This window comes from Lonchura striata, chromosome 29 (genome assembly GCF_046129695.1).
Source record: "Lonchura striata isolate bLonStr1 chromosome 29, bLonStr1.mat, whole genome shotgun sequence".
Classification (NCBI taxonomy): Eukaryota; Metazoa; Chordata; class Aves; order Passeriformes; family Estrildidae; genus Lonchura; species Lonchura striata.
In genome coordinates this window covers 7,624,852-7,644,412 of record NC_134631.1, presented here as the reverse complement: position 1 = coordinate 7,644,412, position 19,561 = coordinate 7,624,852, and the positions used below count along the sequence as shown (strand labels likewise).

General features: G+C 48.8%; 1 protein-coding gene across 1 annotated transcript in view; it reads right to left on the bottom strand.

Annotated features, from left to right (window-relative positions):
• Positions 1-19,561, bottom strand: part of LOC110468027 (uncharacterized) — a 619,922-nt gene that overhangs the window by 126,172 nt on the left and 474,189 nt on the right. Inside the window, 1 exon segment of the mRNA XM_077788935.1 lies at positions 4,283-4,674. Within this exon segment, the coding sequence (XP_077645061.1) occupies positions 4,283-4,674 (392 nt within the window).

Genomic DNA, 19,561 nt, shown 5'->3' with positions numbered 1-19,561 from the left:
ATCTGGACAATGACATTTAGGCCACCACGAGGCGATAAAAAGAAAAAAATTTTGGATGCCCGGATGTTTTTGGGCACCATGAAAAATACCAGTTCTGCTTCTTTAAAATCTTTTAAAAATTACTGATTCAAACAAGTTAATTATTAATAGAGTAAGTATAAAAATAGCAATAAAATAGGATTAATAAAAATTTGGACAATGAGAGTCAGAGCACCACGAGACGATAAAAAATGAAGAATTTCAGACATCCAGCAGTTTTTGGGCGCTGTGAAAACACTGATCAGATGTTTCTGAAATGTTAAAAGTTTATTAGTAATAAAATAGTTATTAAAAATATAAACAATAAAAATAAAATAAGAAAAAAATAAAATAAAAATAAAATAAAATTTAAAAATAAAATCAGAATAATAAAAATGTGGACAGCGAGGGTCAGGCACCACAAGCCGATGAAAAACAAAGAATTTCGGACATCTGCGAGTTTTTGGGCACTGTGGAAAATAACAATCAGTTATTTTTTAAATTTTAAAAATTTATTAGTAATAAAATAGTTATTAAAAATAAAAATAAAAATACAATAGTAACAAAAAAAATAAACTAATAAATAATATCAGAGTAATAAAAATGTGGACAATGAGGATGAGGACACCATGAGACGATAAAAAATGAAGAATTTTGGACATCCAGGAGTTCTTGGGCACCATGAAAAATGCCACTCGCTGGTTTTGAAAATGTTAAAAAATTAGTGATTCAAAAAGTTAATTAGTAATAAAATAGTTATAAAAATAGCAATGAAATCGGAGCAATAAGAATCTGGACAATGAGGGTCAGGACGATGACAAGACAATAAAAAGTGAAGAATTTCGGACATCCGGATGTTTTTGGGCACTGCAAAAAATGCCAATCAGTTGGTTTTTCAAATTGTAAAAGTTTATTAGTAATAAAACAGTTACTAAAAACCAGCGATAAAATCAGAGCAATAACAATGTGGACAATGAGGTCAGGACAGTGACAAGACAATAAAAAGCGAGGGATTACGGACGTCCGGATGGTTCGGGCACTGAGCTGCCAAAACCACGCCTTGAACAAGGAATAACCTAAAAGCAGCAGCCTGTTGCATATTCATCGATCTCATGCATGATGCATCAATCCTGTCCAGCCAGAGCCCGGAGCAGTGGCAGCCTCTGCTCAATCCCGCGGCGCCCGCAGGGCTGAGCGGGGCACGGAGAGTGAATTTCCTTTAATCAGGGAGCGCTTGTGGCAGCACATTGCTCTGCCTCCCAGCATTTTCCACAGAGGAGCACAGAGGGAAACGAGAGAGAAAACAATTTCTGTTTCTGCTCCTTGTTTTAGTATGTGGAATGTGTTTGGAGAATTGTTTAACCATTTGTTACCCAAATTGTTGTGGGGTGGTTGCTGGGTTGGGTTCTGGTGAGGATCGTTTGAGCCTGGGGCCAATCCAACCCACCTGGGGCTGGAATCTCAGAGAGGGTCACGAGTTGTGAGGAGTTACATTTGGGAGTTAGAAAAAGCAGGTTTGTAATTTTAGTATCTCCTTTCAACAGTATATTAATAGAAAAAGCGGGTTTGTAGTTTTAGTATCTCCTTTAAATAGAGTATTAATAGAAAAAGCAGGTTTGTAGTTTTAGTGTCTCCTTTAAACAGTATATTAATGTATATTAGTATAGTTCTAATAAAGAAACCATTCATCCTTCTGAGCTGGAGTCAGGCATCGTCATTTCTTCCCCCCGGCTCGCCTGCATTTACAATAATCTGTAAATTATTTTTCTCTGGAAGATTTCGGTGTCCTGTGGCTGCTGTCCCGGTGCAAGTACCTCATTCCTTTCTTCCCACACACAGAGTTTCTGTTTTAACCACAAAAGCTCCGTTTTAACCACAAATCTACATTTACCCTACCATTAAAATGTTAATACAGCACTACTAATCAATGTAACATAATACAAATCCTATTCAATTTAATACTTGCAAAAGCCAACCATAAAATATGCATTTTTCACAGAGGACATCCCGAGGCTGCTGCAGGGACAGCGATGTCACCGCTGTCACGTCGTCGGGGACGGTGACATCATCAGGGACATCGCTGCTGTCACTTCTCCCCTCTCCCCTCCCCACGCGGGATTTGAGACGAATTCGGGGAATTTTCTGGGAATTTTCATTGCAATTGTCCCAAATGCTGATGGGAATTCCTGGGGTGACGTCACTGGGGACACTTGGGGACATTCTGAGGACGCTCTGGGGACACTGATGGGGGTGGCGGTGGGTCAGGGGCTGAATGAGCCCCTCGGTGCCTTGCAGCAGAGCCGGGTTATAAATGACAATAGAATAATCAGCTTTTGAAATTCTGTATTGCCTTCTGCACGTTGTTATTGAGCAGGAGGATTTTGCTGTGGTACTTGGTATTGATATTGATTACTGATAATTCCTTGCAGCTGTTCGCTGGTAAAATAAAATCAATCAGTTTATGTGCGCAGTGTATAATAAATTTACTGCTTGAGTAATAAACAGATATTGTATCATAGGCCTTAATAAATTAAAAATAGATAAACATTAAATAGATTAATAACAAATACTGAAATAGAGACTATGCAATGTTAAAATACTTTTGTGTGACTGACTCAGGTGTAAAACAATTCAGTTGTTTCCCACATCTGTGGACCAGCCTCACCAGGTGATACCAGTGACACAAAGCTCAGAAGAATTTATGAATTTATCAGGGGGCCTGAAACAACAGGGTGGAACCATGAGAAGAAATCAAATATATCGACTTAATCTACAGAATGTTCTGCAGACAAGTCAGAGGTGAGACCCAAACACGAGTTCCTGGGACACCCAAACCTCCCGGGAGTGTTTGAATAATGTCAAAACTCAGGAGTGTGTTCGTGGCCCTGCAGTGGAACCGGATCCGGAGAACAAAGGGTCAAGTTGAGGGGGAGTTCTTTGGCCGAGCCCCAAAACCCTTTTTTATCCCTGATTAACTTTGTTTAGTAATCCCTTAGTGAACTTTGTTTTTCACACCCGGCTGGGATTTGGGGGGGCCGGGGGGGGTCCCTGGACAGCCCCCGCTGCTGAGCACTGACCCCCCCTCACCGAGCACCGGGACCCCCCAAAAACCGCACCCGCACCCCTTCAGTGCCCCCGACCTCCCCGAGCACCGGGCCCGGACACCCCTTTGTGCCCCCCACCCATCACGGGGGTTCCGCCCCCTCCCCTTTGACCCCCAGAGCCGTGGGACCCCCGGGAACAGCGCCGGGACCGGGGGGCCCAGGGATGTGAGAATTGGATTTGTAAAGGATTCCCAAATCCTGGCAGAAAGCTCACACTGCCTTGGACTTGTCCATGCACACTCTGAGATTTTATTGTGCCAGGAATCCCCGGCCCGGATGGCAGCGATGGTCGCGTCCCAGCGGGCGTCGCGGAGCTCGGTGGCATCCCAGGCCAGCAGGGCCCGGCTGTCCTCGAGCCTGACCACCAACTCCTGCCAGGCCCAGCCCGCAGCTCTCACATCGGCCCAGGTGCCCCTGGGGTGGCCCCAAGCACGGCCAGGGCCCGGCCCAGGGAGGGGACACCACGGTGGCCCAGGGAGGTGACATCGCCCTGCTCGAGGGTCTCACCGAGACTCCAGGTGAAGTTCCTCAGGTTCCCGTGCAGGGACTCTGGGGACATGAGCTGCTGCTCGTCCCTCTGTAACCTGGTCACAGTGGCTGCTACCTCACTCAGGGTAGCCACCACATTCACCAGTGACTCCAGCTGGTACGGGGACACCTGGGGAGGGGACAAGGGAGGTGTCAGGGACCTGGTGGCACTTGTGGCCTCCAGCGGTGGCCCCTGTGTCCTCCCAGGGTCCCCTTTGTCCCCTCCCTGGAGGGCTCTGTTGTCCTCTCTGTCCCTTTGTCACCCCCTCATCCCCTCTGTCACACCCCTGTCACCCCCCACTGTCCCCTCTTCTTGCCCAGGGAGACTGAAACTGTGTCTGTGTCTCCCACAGTTTCTGCTCAGTCAGGCCTCAGATGTCGGGCCCCTTTATCAGCTCCATTGCTTTACTCTCTGTTTTATTCCCCATACAGGGACACCAGGGCTCTGCCCCACGGGGGTCACTGGAGATCATCCAGCCCGGATCCTCCCATGGGGGATGGAGCTGCAGCAGCACACCAAGCTCTTCCCTCACTCTCTTCCCTCACTCCAAACTTCTTCCCTCACTCGGGGCACTCACAGGGCTTCCCTTAGTGGGGCGTCCGTTGGTGTTTGGTCAAGGTTGATCTCTGTGTGAAGCTCTTCCCACACTTCCCACACTCGTAGGGCCTCTCTCCAGTGTGGATGCGCTGGTGCTCAGTGAGGTGGGAGTTGTGCTTGAAGCCCTTCCCGCAGTCGGGGCAGCGGTAGGGCCTCTCCTCTGTGTGAATCCGCTCATGTAGGAGGACACTGGAGCTGGTCTGAAACCTCTTCCCACACTGGGGACACTCGTAGGGCCTCTCCCCAGTGTGGATGCGCTGGTGTTTTCTCAGGGCGGTGATCCACCCAAAGCTCTTCCCACATTCCAAGCACTCATAGGGCCGTTCCCCAGTGTGGACCACCTGGTGCTTGATCAGGCAAGACCTGTCTATGAAGCTCTTCCCACACTTCCCACACTCGTAGGGCCTCTCCCCGGTGTGGATGCGCCGGTGCTCAGTGAGGCTGGAGTTGTGCTTGAAGCCCTTCCCACAGTCGGGGCAGCAGTAGGGCCTCTCCCCTGAGTGACTCCGCTCATGTCTGAGGAGATGGGAGCTGGTCCGAAACCTCTTCCCACACTCCCCACACTCGTAGGGCCTCTCCCCAGTGTGGATCCTCTCGTGCCGGATCAGGTGGTAGCTCCGGCTGAAACCCTTCCCACATTCCAAGCACTTGTGGGGCTTCTCCCTGCCATGAGGCTTCTCCACCAGCTCCGAGCTCCGCCTGGATCTCCGCCCGCCTTCCTGGCTGAAGGGGGCTCTTTCCTTCCCGCTGCTCCCTGGGCTGGGTTTGCAGCTCCTCCTCCTGCAGCATCTCCGGGGCTTTCCCTCCTCCTCCATCCAGCCACGCCCTGGAAATGAAAAATCCTGGTTTGAGGGAAAAAACAAGAGAAGAGCACCTTGGACTGGAGGTTCCTCCTTGCCCAAGTTCATCTCAGGAAGTCATCGGGAATCTTGTGTCTGTAAGAACCTCCAAAACACCAAGATTCAGCCCAAAAATCCCGTAAACTTTCAAGACACAAAACAAAAACACCCCAAACACCAAAAGCCAGCAAAACCCTCCTCCAAAAGATAAATATTCAGCTGCCAAATAAAACCAAAGCACCAACATTTAGCTCAAGAAATCTCAGAAACACCAAGATTCACCCCGTGAAAATCGTGAATCCCCCTCAACGGTCACCTGCTACATGTGGAGGGAGCAGCGCTCCTGGGGCTGGGGGGAGGCTGCAACTATAAGGAGTGGTGGAAACTTGTACTGCTTCCTCTTTCTGCTCCTTCTCCTCCTCCTCTTGTGTCTCTACTCTTCCTCACACTCCTCTTCCTCCTGCTATTCCTCCTTCTCCTGCACAATCCCATCTTCTCCCGCCACCTGCATCACTTGACCATTTTGTTCCTCAAGCCTGCTTCTCCTTCCCTTCTCCTCCTGCCCCCAGCCCCAGCACCCACTGCCGGCTCCTTTCCATCCCTGGTTTCCAGGAGAGGAAAAGCAGGAGGTCAGGATGGCAGGGGTTTCTCTGCGGTGGCAGCGGCAGCACCGGGCGCAGAGGTGCGGCACCGGGAGCACGGGCTGGGGCCTGTGGGGAGCTGCGGGGCCGGGCCGGGGCTGTGGGGCAGCCGGGGCTCAGCGCCGGGCGCTGCCTGACCCCACCAGCCCCGGGCAGGGCCGGCAGTGGCCCCCGGCCCCCAGGAGGCTGCGGGACGCCCCGGCCGCTGCCCGGCCCCGGGGAGCTGCCGGCCCTGCCCGCCGGGGGGGCCGCCTTTGGACACTGCGGCAGGACAGGCACCGGCTCTGCCACACGGGCTGGGCAGGGACCCTGAGCACAACGGGGAAAACAAAGGAACAGCTGGGAAATGCAGAGTGCACATGAAGGATCAGGATTTGCTGTTCAGGATTTGCTTTGGGTCCCTGCAGAAAGGAAAGGTTTTGCAGAAAGCTCAGCAGCTCTCAGAGGATGAGCACCCACAGGCAGTGACCGGGGCTGCAGGAGTGGCACAAGAAGGCCCTGCAGCACTTGGGCACAAAGGCACAGCAGCTGAAGGCAAGAAGGGATGAGCAAAAGGCCAAGCTGAAGGCAAAGGCCATGGCAGAGTTCCCACAGCCCCTGAGGGATCAACCCCAGGGCCCAAGGGGGCCCCAGCACCCAGGGCATGACGGGGTCGGCCACAAGCACCTGGCAGAGGCATTGCCCTCCTGGCCAGGGCAGAGCCCACCCAAACAGCCCCTGGGAAGGAGTCAGGGCTCCAGCTGCAGCCCACAAGGACACTGCAAGCACAGACAGCAGCACCCTCAGCAGGAGCAAGTCCACCCCTGCATGGACATGGATTGTCAGGGCTCTCTGAGCTCCCATCCCACTGGGGACCCACCACACTGGAGCCCTGGAGAACATTCAGGCTGGGTCTGCATCCAGAGGAGGCCTCTCCTGATGGACACAGGGGCCTCTCCATCCACTCGGAATCTTACACCTAAGGGGGGAAAATTGTAAAGGAATGTTTCAATTATTAAGGGAATAAATGGGAAAGTTGAACTGGTATCATTTGTTCAATCACTATTAGGATCTGTGGAGGATATGTTTGAAATGAACTTTTTTATTTTTCTTCCTACTGTCATTTTTATGAACCAGGAAGGAATTTGATGGTGGCATTGGAATATTGTAAAAGGTGGTACAGAGGCTATTGCTGCTGTACCTTTGTGTCAAATGTCTGGCAAGGCCTCTGCTCAGTGAACTCAGAGGCGTGGGCAGCCCCAAAAGGAAAATTTGATGTGGAGCCTCTCCAAGTTACTCGGAAGCAACCAGGACAAGTGGGGGCTAAAAGCAACACCCTGTTCCAGGGGAGGGAAGGAAGGGCTCACAGCCTGGTATGGAGTCCTTGCTAAAGGCAGGGCTTTTGGAGCCAGGGATGTCTCCCTACAGCACTCCTATCCTGCCAGTCAGGGAATCAGATGGCTCCAATGAGGAGGACAAGAAAAAGTGCTAGACAAAGCCTCTGTGAAAAGGCTGAATTTCTTGGCTAAAACATCTTTTAAGTATCTGAAAAAAAAAAGAAGTGCAAATAATGGAGACAAAGATTAAATATTTGGGACATAATGGGACTGAAGGTTTGTTGTGGTTTGACACAAAGAGGGTCTGGGAAATCTCAGAAGTAACATTTCCCAGCACCAAAAGGGAGCTGCGACAATTCTGAGGATTAACAGGGAATTACACAGCCTGGACTGAGGATTCTCTGTTCCGGACAGAACATTGTAGGACTTTGTAACCCCAGACAGCCTCCATGCTGTGGTATGGAAAGGAAAAAGTGAGCAAAACTTGAGAAAATGAAAACCCAAAAATATTGATGCCTCAGCTGGGGCTCTTCCAGACTCAGAAAAGAAATTGGAATTGTAGGTGAATATTAAACAGGGCCATGCCAAAGGAACTCTTGCGCCAAAATGTTTCACCCAGTGGCCAGAGTGGCCTCATTGTCTGCAGAATTGTGCAGCCACAGATTCAACAGAACTGAGGCCCAAAACCTGATGACAACAGGATCTCCAACTGTTCCAGTCTGCCATCAAGTTCAAGCTTTGATCACCAAAGGAGCCTCGCAATGGATGAGCAGTGCTCGGTTATTACAGTGTGAAACTTGTGCAGTGGCACAGGAGGATTCAGAACTGAGGACAGGGGAAGGGTTTAACCCAGCCTCCTGTTTGAACAGCCCACAGAGGGGCTGGGAAGAAACCCAGCACTGCATTCAAGTGACACAGCTCCAGACCCAGCCTGGGGGAGATTCAGGAGACATTGCCTGGCCTGAGGCAGAAAATGTCTTTGTGGATGGCTCTTCAAGGGCAGCAGAAGGGAAAAGAGTTCCAAGACACGCTGTTATTGAGGAAAGGGAATCAGACAAAGCGCAGGTTACCCCCATGGTCAGCTCAACCGGCACAGCTGTGTGTGCTTGTAAGAGCCTGGCACTGAAATGCCCTGAGCAGGAAGGCTTCAATATCTTCTGGTGACACCATCTCACCTAACAGGGGGGCAAAAGCAATTCTGATTGCTCAGCAACCACTGGATCACTTATTAGGGTATGTCTAAAAGACATAATTTCAAGAAAAGTGACTGTGGAAGCAACAGACTCAGAGAGCAGAACTCATTTTACAGGAGATATCCTCCAGGGGCTTATGGCAGCTTTAGGAATACAATGGGACCTCCATACCCCCTGGCACCCCCAGAGCTCAGGCTGGGTACAAAGAATGAATGGGGAAAGAAAGAAACACCTTTGGAAGCTGGGGATAGAAACCAAGATGCCATGGGTACGGCTTTTGCCATTGGCTTGGGCAAGAAGAAGAGCCAGACCCAGGGCAGATATTCAATTATTTCCCCTTGCAATTGATCTCGGGAATTCCTTACCCTGGGAATTCTCCACCTAGTGCAGGGTGGAGATAAGGGATGCACATTTAAAGCAGTCTGTGGCCAGAATCCTGTCTCTGGTGCAATCTCTCCCCCAGGAAGCTGGGCTGGCACAGAGCCTGCCTTGGCACTTTGCTGCTGCCAACATCCAAGCAGGACATGGGCTCTGCCTAAGGAGTGCAAAGCAGCACCACTGGTGGCCAAGTGGCGTGGCCCATGCCAAGGGGCCCCGAGGCCAGAAACAGCCGCCAGCACAGCTGAACACGGGGGGACCCCTCAGCCTGGGCTCCAGGTCTCTGCAGCCCCGGAGATTTGCACTTCCCGCCTGCAGCAGGAGGATGGGAGGCCCCCCTGAGCCTGCACTGAAGGCAGCGCAGCAGCAGCCAGGGCTCCACAGCGGGGCAAGGCCCTGGGCCTGCCCACACATCCTCTGCTGAAATCCTCGGCCTGGCCACCCTCCCTGGGCAGCTCCAGCCACCGGGGCCAGCCCTTGCTGCCACTGCTGCAGCTTCAGTGCTCTCTGGGCCTGCACTGCCACAGCTGCTGGGGACACACCGGGACAATTCCACTCTGGCTCTCACTCACACTCACACACTGCCCTGCCTGCCAGTGCATCCATGGAAAATAGACCAGCTCATAGACTTGAACATTGTTAACCTTTGATTTCTCTACTCAGGCTTGCTTTGCCTTGGCCTTGGGGAAAGAAATGTTAAAGGTTTTGTTAAGGGATGTTACACCACTCAGTGGAGATGAGTTTAGCACCTCAACACACTGGGAATGGCCCGAAAGATACCCACAAAGATAACGACCAGCAGCAAAACATCAACCCCAGCAGCAAACAGCAACCAACACCTACCCCAGACACTGCCCCCGGCAGGGCTGCAGACACCTGGTCTGCAAAAGGCTGAGAAGGAAATCCAGCACTTCCCACCTCATTAACAGCACAAGCAAAGGAACACTCAAAAATGCACAACTTGAAACTACAGAACATTAAACCAATGGATTTAGATTGCTTTAGACTGTATCAATTTTGAGAAAACTCGAGTAAAACCCACATGTAATGGAACTATTTTCTCTGCACACCCGGGCTATGTGGGGCTGGAATGATTTCTGTTGCACATCCTGGCCAGAATCAAGGAATGCCTTGACTCTAACAATAAACATATTGGTGGAGTTTTTCTTTTTCCTGCAGTTCCAGTGCAAAGTTTAGAGCATTAGAGTATTTTTTGTAATAATCCTACTTCTGTATTTCTGGTTAGGTTTCGGTTAGGGATGTGAGAATGAATTTTTACTCCGAGAAGTAGAAAAAACTGAATTGCCTTGGAATTTTTTTGTGTATGTTTCTGTAAGAGATACCAAAATTTTGGTCTGGGTTTTTCAACACACACCTTTAGGCTGCACTTCACAAAACTAGAAGAGATTTAAAGGTGACCCTTTAAGTCACAAATACTAAATGGATTATTTGAAGGAAAAAAAAATAAAGCAGCAGGTTGTGGGGGAGGTGGCACATGTGAGGCTGCTGGAAGAGAAGCTGCATTCCAGGCACCCAGAAGGAGCTTCAGAAATGCAAATTAACACTGCTGGGGCAAAGTGGGGACAATGTACCTGGCTCTTCTTGCCTGGGGCAGGAATTGGCTGATTCCCTCTGCCCCTCACCCCAAGCCCTGCCTGCTTGCACAGATGGAATCTGCACAGCTGAAGGCAGAGCCCATGCTGAGGATCTCTGACTCTGCAACAGAAATGGCTGAAGCTGCAAAGGGAAACAGCAAATGGAGAATGTTGGGAAAACTGCACTAAAATAAGGGGGGGATCATCCCTCTGCCCACTCCAACATCTGCTGTCCCTGTCTGTGCTGTACAGGGTGTATCAGAGCACTGGGGGTTTTGCTATAACAAGTTCAGGGAAATCAGTTGGAATTCATGTATATGATGATGGAATAAGAAAAACGGGGTCAATTGATGCAGCCCCAGCTTGAGGCAGAGCCCAAAAACTGGGAAAAGTTTAACAGCCACCAGAACAAATTCTACAACACCATGGACCAGCCACTGGGAACCCCAACAAATTTGTTAAAAATGCATATTATATGGCTCTACGCAGATAGTTACTATATGTCTTATGTCATATTGATTAGTTGTGCTGTATTAACATATTAATAGTATAATAAATGTAGCTTTGCAGATAAAATGAAGCTTTAGTAGTTAAAAGAGAAACTAAGTATGTGGAGGAGGGGTTTAAGGAATGAGATACTCACTCAAGGAACACCTAAATTTTCCAGAGAAGAGGAAGTTATGGTTTTCTTACTATAAGAAGCTAATTGTGTATTGTTTTAAGGGTGATTCCTCTAGATCCCAAGGTATGCTCGTCTTGGTTTAAGTGCCTGAGCATCCGGACCTCCGTAATTCCTTGTTTTTTATTGTCATGTACATGTCCTAACTCTAAATTTTTATTACTCTAAATGTATTATTACTTTTTTCACCTTTTTACTATTATTAAACCTTTAAAATTTTAAAAACCAAGTGATTGAGTTTTTCACAAATTCCTATCAAAATGCAGAGAACCCATTTATTATTTAAATGGCATAATTAGATTACAAGCTGTCCTCGGAATAAGAACCAACCAGACAGCTCCAGCTCCTGACCTTCCTGCTGACCAAGCCACTGAAATTAGGAACACAACATTTCACCAGGGGATGGGATCAGGTTATCTGTTAGAAGAAAAAACAGGAGTTTGTGGAAAACTAAGTGACTCAAACTGATGTTGGCAAAGAGAAGACAAAGGAAAAGTGCTGAAAAAGATAACAAAGGAAATAGGAGAGTAGTTTATGTATTGCTCCAAACATGGAAAGGATGGGAATGGGACATGGTTTTGTGGCTCCCCAGTACACCAGGGGTTAAAGGAATGCTGCTTCTCCTCTTCTGTGCTGCAGCAACTCTCATCTTTTTACCATGCTCCACACCTTGGCAGTGCAGCTCATCCAGCAGCTGAGCCAGGGCATGCAGGTGGCAGCCAGGCCTCCTGATCCACAAACGGCTACAAAAGGACAGGGAATGAGGGCACCGAGAATAATCCCAAAAACAAAGAGGGCCTGGGAAGGACAAAACAGAGTCAAGGAGTGAATCTGCCTGGAGATAGGGCCGGGCACTTGTAGATAAGGAAGTAACTCTACAAAGTGTGTCAGTCAGCTGTGGAACACCAGAAGGCACAACACCTTCAGCACTGACCTGGCCTGCAGAGAGAGCGGGGCTCAGCCAGCACAACCAGAAGCAGCAGTATTCCTTTTTGCATTATAAAAAACAGGCAAAGCAATATTTTCAGGCTTTCTTTTGCAGAATTCCCTACCACAGGCAGGTTAAAGCCAGCAAGTTTGTCTTTGCTTAGGATTCAGGGAGTACATTTCACAATCACACTGGTGCCGGACTAATAAAAAGGTGTGGGAACTCAAAATGTCTCTCAGACATTTTTAGAGGTTCCAGGCCCTGGTCAGAAGCATTCTAGACCCTGGCAGACAGCTGAAAAACAGCTGTGATTTTGAGTTTGAGCCATGGAATGAATGACCAACTTTGGAGATGGAACAAGCAGTCACAAAAGGTTAAATAGTATAGTGTAAGTAATTACAAAGTAGAGGGGAAATTTTTTTAGTATCGTACAGGGGGGTTTTAACACTTGTACAGGGGGGTTTTCACTTTGTACATGGGGGTCAGAAGTTCTAACATGGAGGAAAGTGGGCTGATCCTGTTCTTCCTCCTTCTTCTTCCTTACCTCCATGTTCTTGGTGATGTTGGCACTCACAGATTGGTTTAGAGTAGAAAAACACTTGGCAACGTAGGTAGTAGGTATTGGGGAATAATTGTAAACATGTTATACGTAATATATCATATAAAATATAGCAGCAGCCCTGGGTGGGGGAAGAGACGAAGAAGACAGCAGAGAGAGAGGATGTCAGGGTGTGTGTGTGCCTCTACCCAGGCCGCTGATCAAATAGCCACAGTCCAAGAACATAATCTGTTAGATAACTAGCAATAAACTGCCTTGAGACCGAACAGCTAAAGCCTGTGGAGTTTTTCTTTGGAAGCACGGGTTGGAGGAGGAATTTCACCACCACATGTGGCCCCAAAACACGGCTGGGGTTCTCACAGGGGGGAATCATCCCTCTGCCCACTCCAAGATCTACTGCCTCTGTCTGTGCTCTACAGGGTGTATCAGAGCAGTGGGGTTTTGCTATAACAAGTTCAGGGAAATCAGTTGGAATTCAAGTATATGATGAAGGAGTAAGAAAAAAAATGGTCAATTGATGCAGCCCCAGCTTGAGGGAACGCCCAAACATGGGGAAAAGATGAACGGCCACCAGAACAAATCCTACAACACCATGGACCAGCCCCTGGGAAGCAAAATGATTTTGTGAAAAATACATGTTATATGGCTCTGTGCAGATAGTTACTATATGTATTATGTTATATTGATTAGTTGTGCTGTATTAACATTTTAACAGTATGGTAAATGTAGCTTTGTAGATAAAATGAAGCTTTAGTAGTTAAAAGAGAAAATATGCATGCGGGGGTTTACGAAATGAGAACACCTAAATTCGCTCTAGGAACACTTAAATTCTCCAGACAAGAGGAATTTATGGTCTTCTTACTAGAAGAATCTAATTTCTTCAGGCCATGCTCAGACTGGAGGATGCCGTGGGGATTAAAAAAAACAGTTGACATACAACAGACAGACTTTCTTGTTTGAAATAGAATGTATACATAATCATGAAGGATATATGAATATGCAACAGTGTATTTTTTTAGGGGTGATTCCTTTATTCACAAGATATGCTTGTTGTGGCTTAAGTGCCCAAGAGACCATCCAGACATATGTAAGTCTTTGTTTTTATTGTCTTGCAATTGTCCTAACTCTAAATTTTTATTAGTTTCATTGTATTCCTACTTTTATAACCATTTTACTAGTATTTAACTTCTAACATTTTAAAAACCAAGTGATTGGCGTTTCTCACAAATTCCTATCAGGAGACAGAGAACCCATTTAGCATTTCAATGGCATCATTAGATTAAAAGCTGTCCTCGGAATAAGAACCAACCAGACAGCTCCAGCTCCTGACCTTCCTGCCGACCAAGCCACTGAAATGAGGAACACAACATTTCACGAGGGGATGGGATCAGATTATCTCTTAGCAGAAAAAGGAGGAGTTTGTGGAAAACTAAGTGTCTGAATCTGCTGCTGGTAAAGAGATGGCAAGGGAAAAGTGGTGAAAAAGCTAACAAAGGAAATAGGAGAGCAGTTTATGTATTGCTCCAAACATGGAAAAGATGGAAATGGGACAAGTTTTCGTGGCTCCCAGGCACACCAGAGGTTAAAGGAATGCTGCTTCTCCTCTTCTGTGCTGCAGCAACTCTCATCTTTTTACCATGCTCCACACCTTGGCAGTGCAGCTCATCCAGCAGCTGAGCCAGGGCATGCAGGTGGCAGCCAGGCCTCCTGATCCACAAACGGCTACAAAAGGACAGGGAATGAGGGCACCGAGAATAATCCCAAAACCAAAGAGGACCCGGGCAGGACAAAACAGAGTCAAGGAGTGAATCTGCCTGGAGATAGGGCCAGGCACTTGTAGAGAAGAAAGTAACGAGAGAAACCATCAGTCCCAATAAATGTTACAAATTGACCCAGACAGCTGCTCAAAGTCCCGCTACATTCCCGAACCTCGAGGAGCAGCACAAAGACTTAACAGAGCCATGAATATCCGCTGTTCTACAAAAGGAGGGTGCACATTAACGAGGACAGGCTCCAGGCACATCGGGAAGTCGGAACCTTCCAAGGAACTCAGCCGGTGGGCAAAGGCAGAGGGAGATGCGGCCGGGAAAATGAGGATAAAAAGGAGGCTGCGGACTACAGCCACGGCAGAGAGCGCACGGCAAATGCCCCACGGCCTCTGCCCCTGCTCGGCAATAAAGTCACTTTGACAGGACTCCTCGCTCTCCGCCGGGCACACGAACCTCCGGCGACGGGAATTTCCCCGCCAGCTCCCGGCCGCGGGGCAGCCCCTCTGTCCTACCCACAGCAGCCGGGCCGAGCCAGCGCTGCTCCGGCAGCGGCTCCTGCCCGGCCCCGGCGGGAAGGAGACCGCGGGCAGCCGCTCCCGCAGCGCCCTCAGCCCGGGGCCGGCACGGGCCGGACACGGCACCGGCGAGCCGCCGGAGCCCCCTGCCGCCCCCTCCGCCCGCAGCCGGCCCCGAGCCCCCGCAGAGCCCAGCGCGGCTCCCACCTGCGCCGGGGCCGCCTCCGAGCTCCGCCGCCGCCGCCTCACCGCGCTCCGGCCGCTGCCGCCGCTGCCGGGCCCGCACAGCCGCTCGGCCAATGGCGGCGCTGCGCGGCCACGGCCGCCCTCAGCCCGCCGCCGGGGCCGCGCCGCGCCCCGCTCCCACCAATCAGCGCGCCGCGACCGCGACTGACGGCACCGGCGGCCAATGGCAGCGAGCTCGGGGCGGGCTCTGCGCACGGCCCCGCCTCGCCCCGCGCTCTCGGCGCCCCCGGGCTGCGTGAGGGGAAAGCCGGAGATGAGGAACAGCCCCGGCACGGGCCCGGGCCGAGCCGGGATTGAGCTGCCCACACAAACAAACTTCTCCGCGCCTCCCGCCACGGCTTTCCCGGCCCTGCGCCCCCCGTGCCTCCGCCTCTGCGGGAAGCCCAGGAGCCTCACTTCTCCTGCCCCTCGTTAGCGCATCAGTGCTTCGCTTTGATTTCCCCCCTAAAGGGAAACCTGCCCCAAGCCCTGTGGGTGGGTGGGACAGGGGAGAGATTTCTGTCAGAAAACTCCAAAGCCTCAGAGCAGGAGAAGGAGAAGTCAGTGCAGAGCCTTAAATGCAGCTTTCCCCACGCCTCCCTGCTCCCAGCTGCACCTCCTCCCCCGGCAGGGCAGGAGACAGGGAATGGGGCCATGCTCAGCTCATCCCCCGGGGCTTCTCCCTCTGCTCAGGGACAGGAGTCGTTCCCTGCTGCACCCTGCGCTCTCTCCCGGCCGAGACTTCTCCAGGAACTTCTCGGAGCGGAGTCCATCCCCTGGGCACAGCCCCCTCCGAGTGCTGCAGCGTGGGTCACTGTGCCACGGGCTCAGTCCTGCCAGGACAGGCTGCTCCAGCGGGGCCCCTCTGCCCGCGGGCTCACAGCTCCTCTCAGGCATCGCCGAGCTCCAGCCCGGCTCCTCCAGGGGCTGCAGGGGATCTCTGCATCCCCATGGACCTGCAGGGGATCTCTGCATCCCCATGGACCTGCAGGGGATCTCTGCACCCCCATGGACCTGCAGGGGGATCTCTGCATCCCATGGACCCGCAGGGGATCTCTGCATCCCCATGGACCCGCAGGGGGATCTCTGCATCTCCATGGACCTGCAGGGGATCTCTGCATCCCCATGGACCTGCAGGGGGATCTCTGCATCCCCATGGACCTGCAGGTGGGTCTCTGCAGCCCCATGGATCTGCAGGTGGGTCTCTGCAGCCCCATTCTAATATATGTTGTGGAATAATTCGTTCTTATGTAAAATATACATCAAGTCAGTTGTGCTTGTACAAAAAGATTCTTAAAGTTTTAAATGACCAGTGGCTGCAGCCGGGGTGGAGAAACCACAGTTGGCAGAGAAAGATGGACTTAATTTAGAAATGAAAAAAGGTGGCTTTGTACAGAGATGGGTCCTTTCCGGGGAAAATCCAGCAGACACCCAGCATGAAGAATGCATATATGTTAGTTTAATTAGTAGTGCTGTATTAACATTTTAATAGCATGGTAAATGTAGTTTCATAGTTAAAATGAAGCTTTAGTAGTTAAAACATAAAATATCTATGTGGCTTTTCTTTTAAGGCATGAGATACTCGCTTTGAGGTAACCATCACAGAACACCTAAGTCTTCCAGTGAATAGGAAAGTATGGCTTTCTTATCAGAAGAAGCAAATTTCTTCACCCCTTGCTCAGACTCAAAGACGCCATGGAGATTAAAGGAAACACTTGTCATATAACAGTCAGAGTGTCTTGTTTTAAACAGAATGTATGCATAACCATGAAGAATATATGAATATGCAATAGTGTAATTTTAAGGGTGATTCCTTTGTTCACAAAGTATGCATGTTGTGGCTTAAGTTCCCAAGAGCATCCAGACATCCTTAAGTCTTTGTTTTTTATTGTGTTTAATTGTCCTAACTCTAAATTTTTATCACTCTAATTGTATTAGTATTTTAATAACTATGTTATTATTATTAAAATTTTCAAGGCCAAGTGATTGGCGTTTTTCACAACTATGGTGGCAAAGATGGTTTCTAACACCTCTCTGCCGGGGCCTGAGGAGAGTCAGGGTGAGGAAGACGGGTCCTGCCCTATTTAGGCAGCCTCGCTCTGTTCCTCTGGTGTGTGACCACAGACACAGGTTATGATCCATGGGCAAAAGGAGACAATAAAACAAAGAAAAGGGAAAGGATTCCCTAAACCCTTGGTAATTAGCCCCTGAGACTAAAGTGTACACGAAGAACCAAGACCCAAGGACAAAGGACAGGTGAGTATTTGTTGGGATGGGGTGGATAAGGGGGGAATGAGTGATTGCTGCAGTCTCTCATGCTGTGTTTTGTCTTTTTCGTGAGAAAAGCGGCCAGTAAAGAGACCAAGGGAGTGATAAAAAAGAGAGAATCCCCCCCACCCCGGGGAAACTGGGACTGGGTCTTAGGGAAGAAATGGAACCTCGTGGAGAGAAGCCAAAAGTTTTCCTGGCAGTGGAAAAACAGGGGAAAAAAAAATTTAAAAAAAAGAAAAAAGAAGGGGCCCCAAAAAATTCTGCTGGATTGAGGGATAAGTGTGCCCAAGAGCATCCAGGATTAAACCTGCTGGGTTGAGGGATTTGCATTCCAAGAGCACCCAGGGTTGCCAGATTGAGGATATGCCCACGGGGATCTGGGGTTGGACAACAGTAACATTAACACCTAAAATTCTGCTGGGTTGAGAGACATCCAGGATTAAACATGCTGGGTTGATGGATTAACATTCCATGAGCACTCAGGATGTAGATATGTAATGTAGACTGTTTGAAAGTGAAAGGTATCTTCTTGTTGTATGTGAGAGTGAGTGAAAAATAAAAGTGAGTAAATGTAGATTAATGGAAGTGTATATAATGTAGATTGTTTATTTTGAGCTTTACTTTATCTCGTTGGAGGGAGGTGGATTGTGTTGAATGGTATTGTGAGAGAAAGGACTTTTTGAGTAGTTGAAAGAAGGTGGTATTCAGGTTGTTAGAGAAAGTGGGAAACAGAGGCAGAGGACTTGTGAAGAAACGTGAGGAATGGACTATCACATCTAAACTGGTGACACCAAATTGACTTTCAACCAGGACCGGGTGGTAATGGTTTGGGAAGACCCACATGATCCAAGGCAGGTACAAAGAATAACACCTAACTGAGAAATAAGGCAAAGCTTGCATCACTGGTTCTAAGCCCTGCCTGAATAAACCCTGAGACGCCTCCGACACCTCCTTGGCAGAGGAACACTGCCACTTCAAACAGGAGGATCGGGAGTGTTTGAGTCAAAGAGTTCTTATAGTCTGGCCTTAGCCTGTGGTTTGTACAGGGAAGAAAGGAAATTGCCATCAGTGCTATACTGTATACTTTATGTGATTCATCCCAATACTGGACACGCCAGCTGGGTTACAAGTGAATGTTCAAATTATGGGAATAATTGGTGTTGTATCTCACAAAATCTATGTTCTCGTTGCAAGAGGTATCAGTACTGAATCAATTCCCAATACAGATAGAACTCAAAACAACTGAAGTAATAACTCTGTTTTGTAGATGGGAATTATCAGTGCCTGTTGACTGAGAGATACCTGAGGAACAATGTGAAACCACAGTTAAGGAGTGTCAAAAAGGACTTGCCTAAAAATATCAGTAAAAAGGAGTGACAAGGGAAACAGAGGGCAAGCCTGGATTGAGCACTGTACTCACCAGCGAGAAGATCACACGTACCTGCTGTGGGCAGCAACCCCACAGGCAGGGGAGGTGGGGGTATAAGCCATGCCAGACCTCTGTCATTCCTGTTTCTGTCTCTCATTTGTTGTCTTTTCCCTTCTGAGATAGCAGCAAGATCGTGTCACAAATGTTACAGAAAGTGTTACATGGAAAGAAACCAAAGTTCCTTTTTGTTACACACACCCATGTCAACAGCCACAGACCCACACAAATTGAGTACCTGCAGGCAAAATGGGGGAAAATATTGGATTATAAGGAAATTAGGAAAATGTGATAATAGATGGGGCATCGAATGTCTGAGAGAGATGGATTTGCTTTACATTTGATCTTAGAGATATAGTCCAAGATTTGGTATAAAGACAATTAATAAACAAAAAGGTGAAACCAGCACAGCAATCTAGCTCTGTATTGACTCCAAATTATATACTGCATCATATTATAGGCCTCCACGCTGTTATAGAGGAGATAACAAACAAAGCTGCTCAGGCACTGGAATTAATATCAAATCATAAAGGCCAGACAAAAACTGCAGTGTACCAGAATAGGCTGGCTTTAGACCATTTATTGGCTAATGAAGGGGTGTTTGTGGAAAGTTTAATATATCAGATTGTTGAAAATAGATGACAACGGGGAGGTCATCCTAGAAAAAAACAACCCAGATACCAATCCAAAAATGGGAAAACAGTGTTAAAAACTAACTAGTGGGGTAATGTATTGAGGATGGGATGGTGGAAGAAATGGGGATTCTTCCATTTATGTATTATAACTGTTATAAATTAAAGTTTGTCTAGACAAATTAAATGAAAAAAAAAAAATATTTATTTTGCAATCAAATTCTACCTAACCAGCCACAAGGAAAGAAGAGAGCCGAGCCTGGGGTCGGCCCTGGGTGTGCAACAAAGAGGTCAGCCTCAGCAGAGGTTTTCCTCTATGCCCACACACCTCCATCCTGGCACAAGCG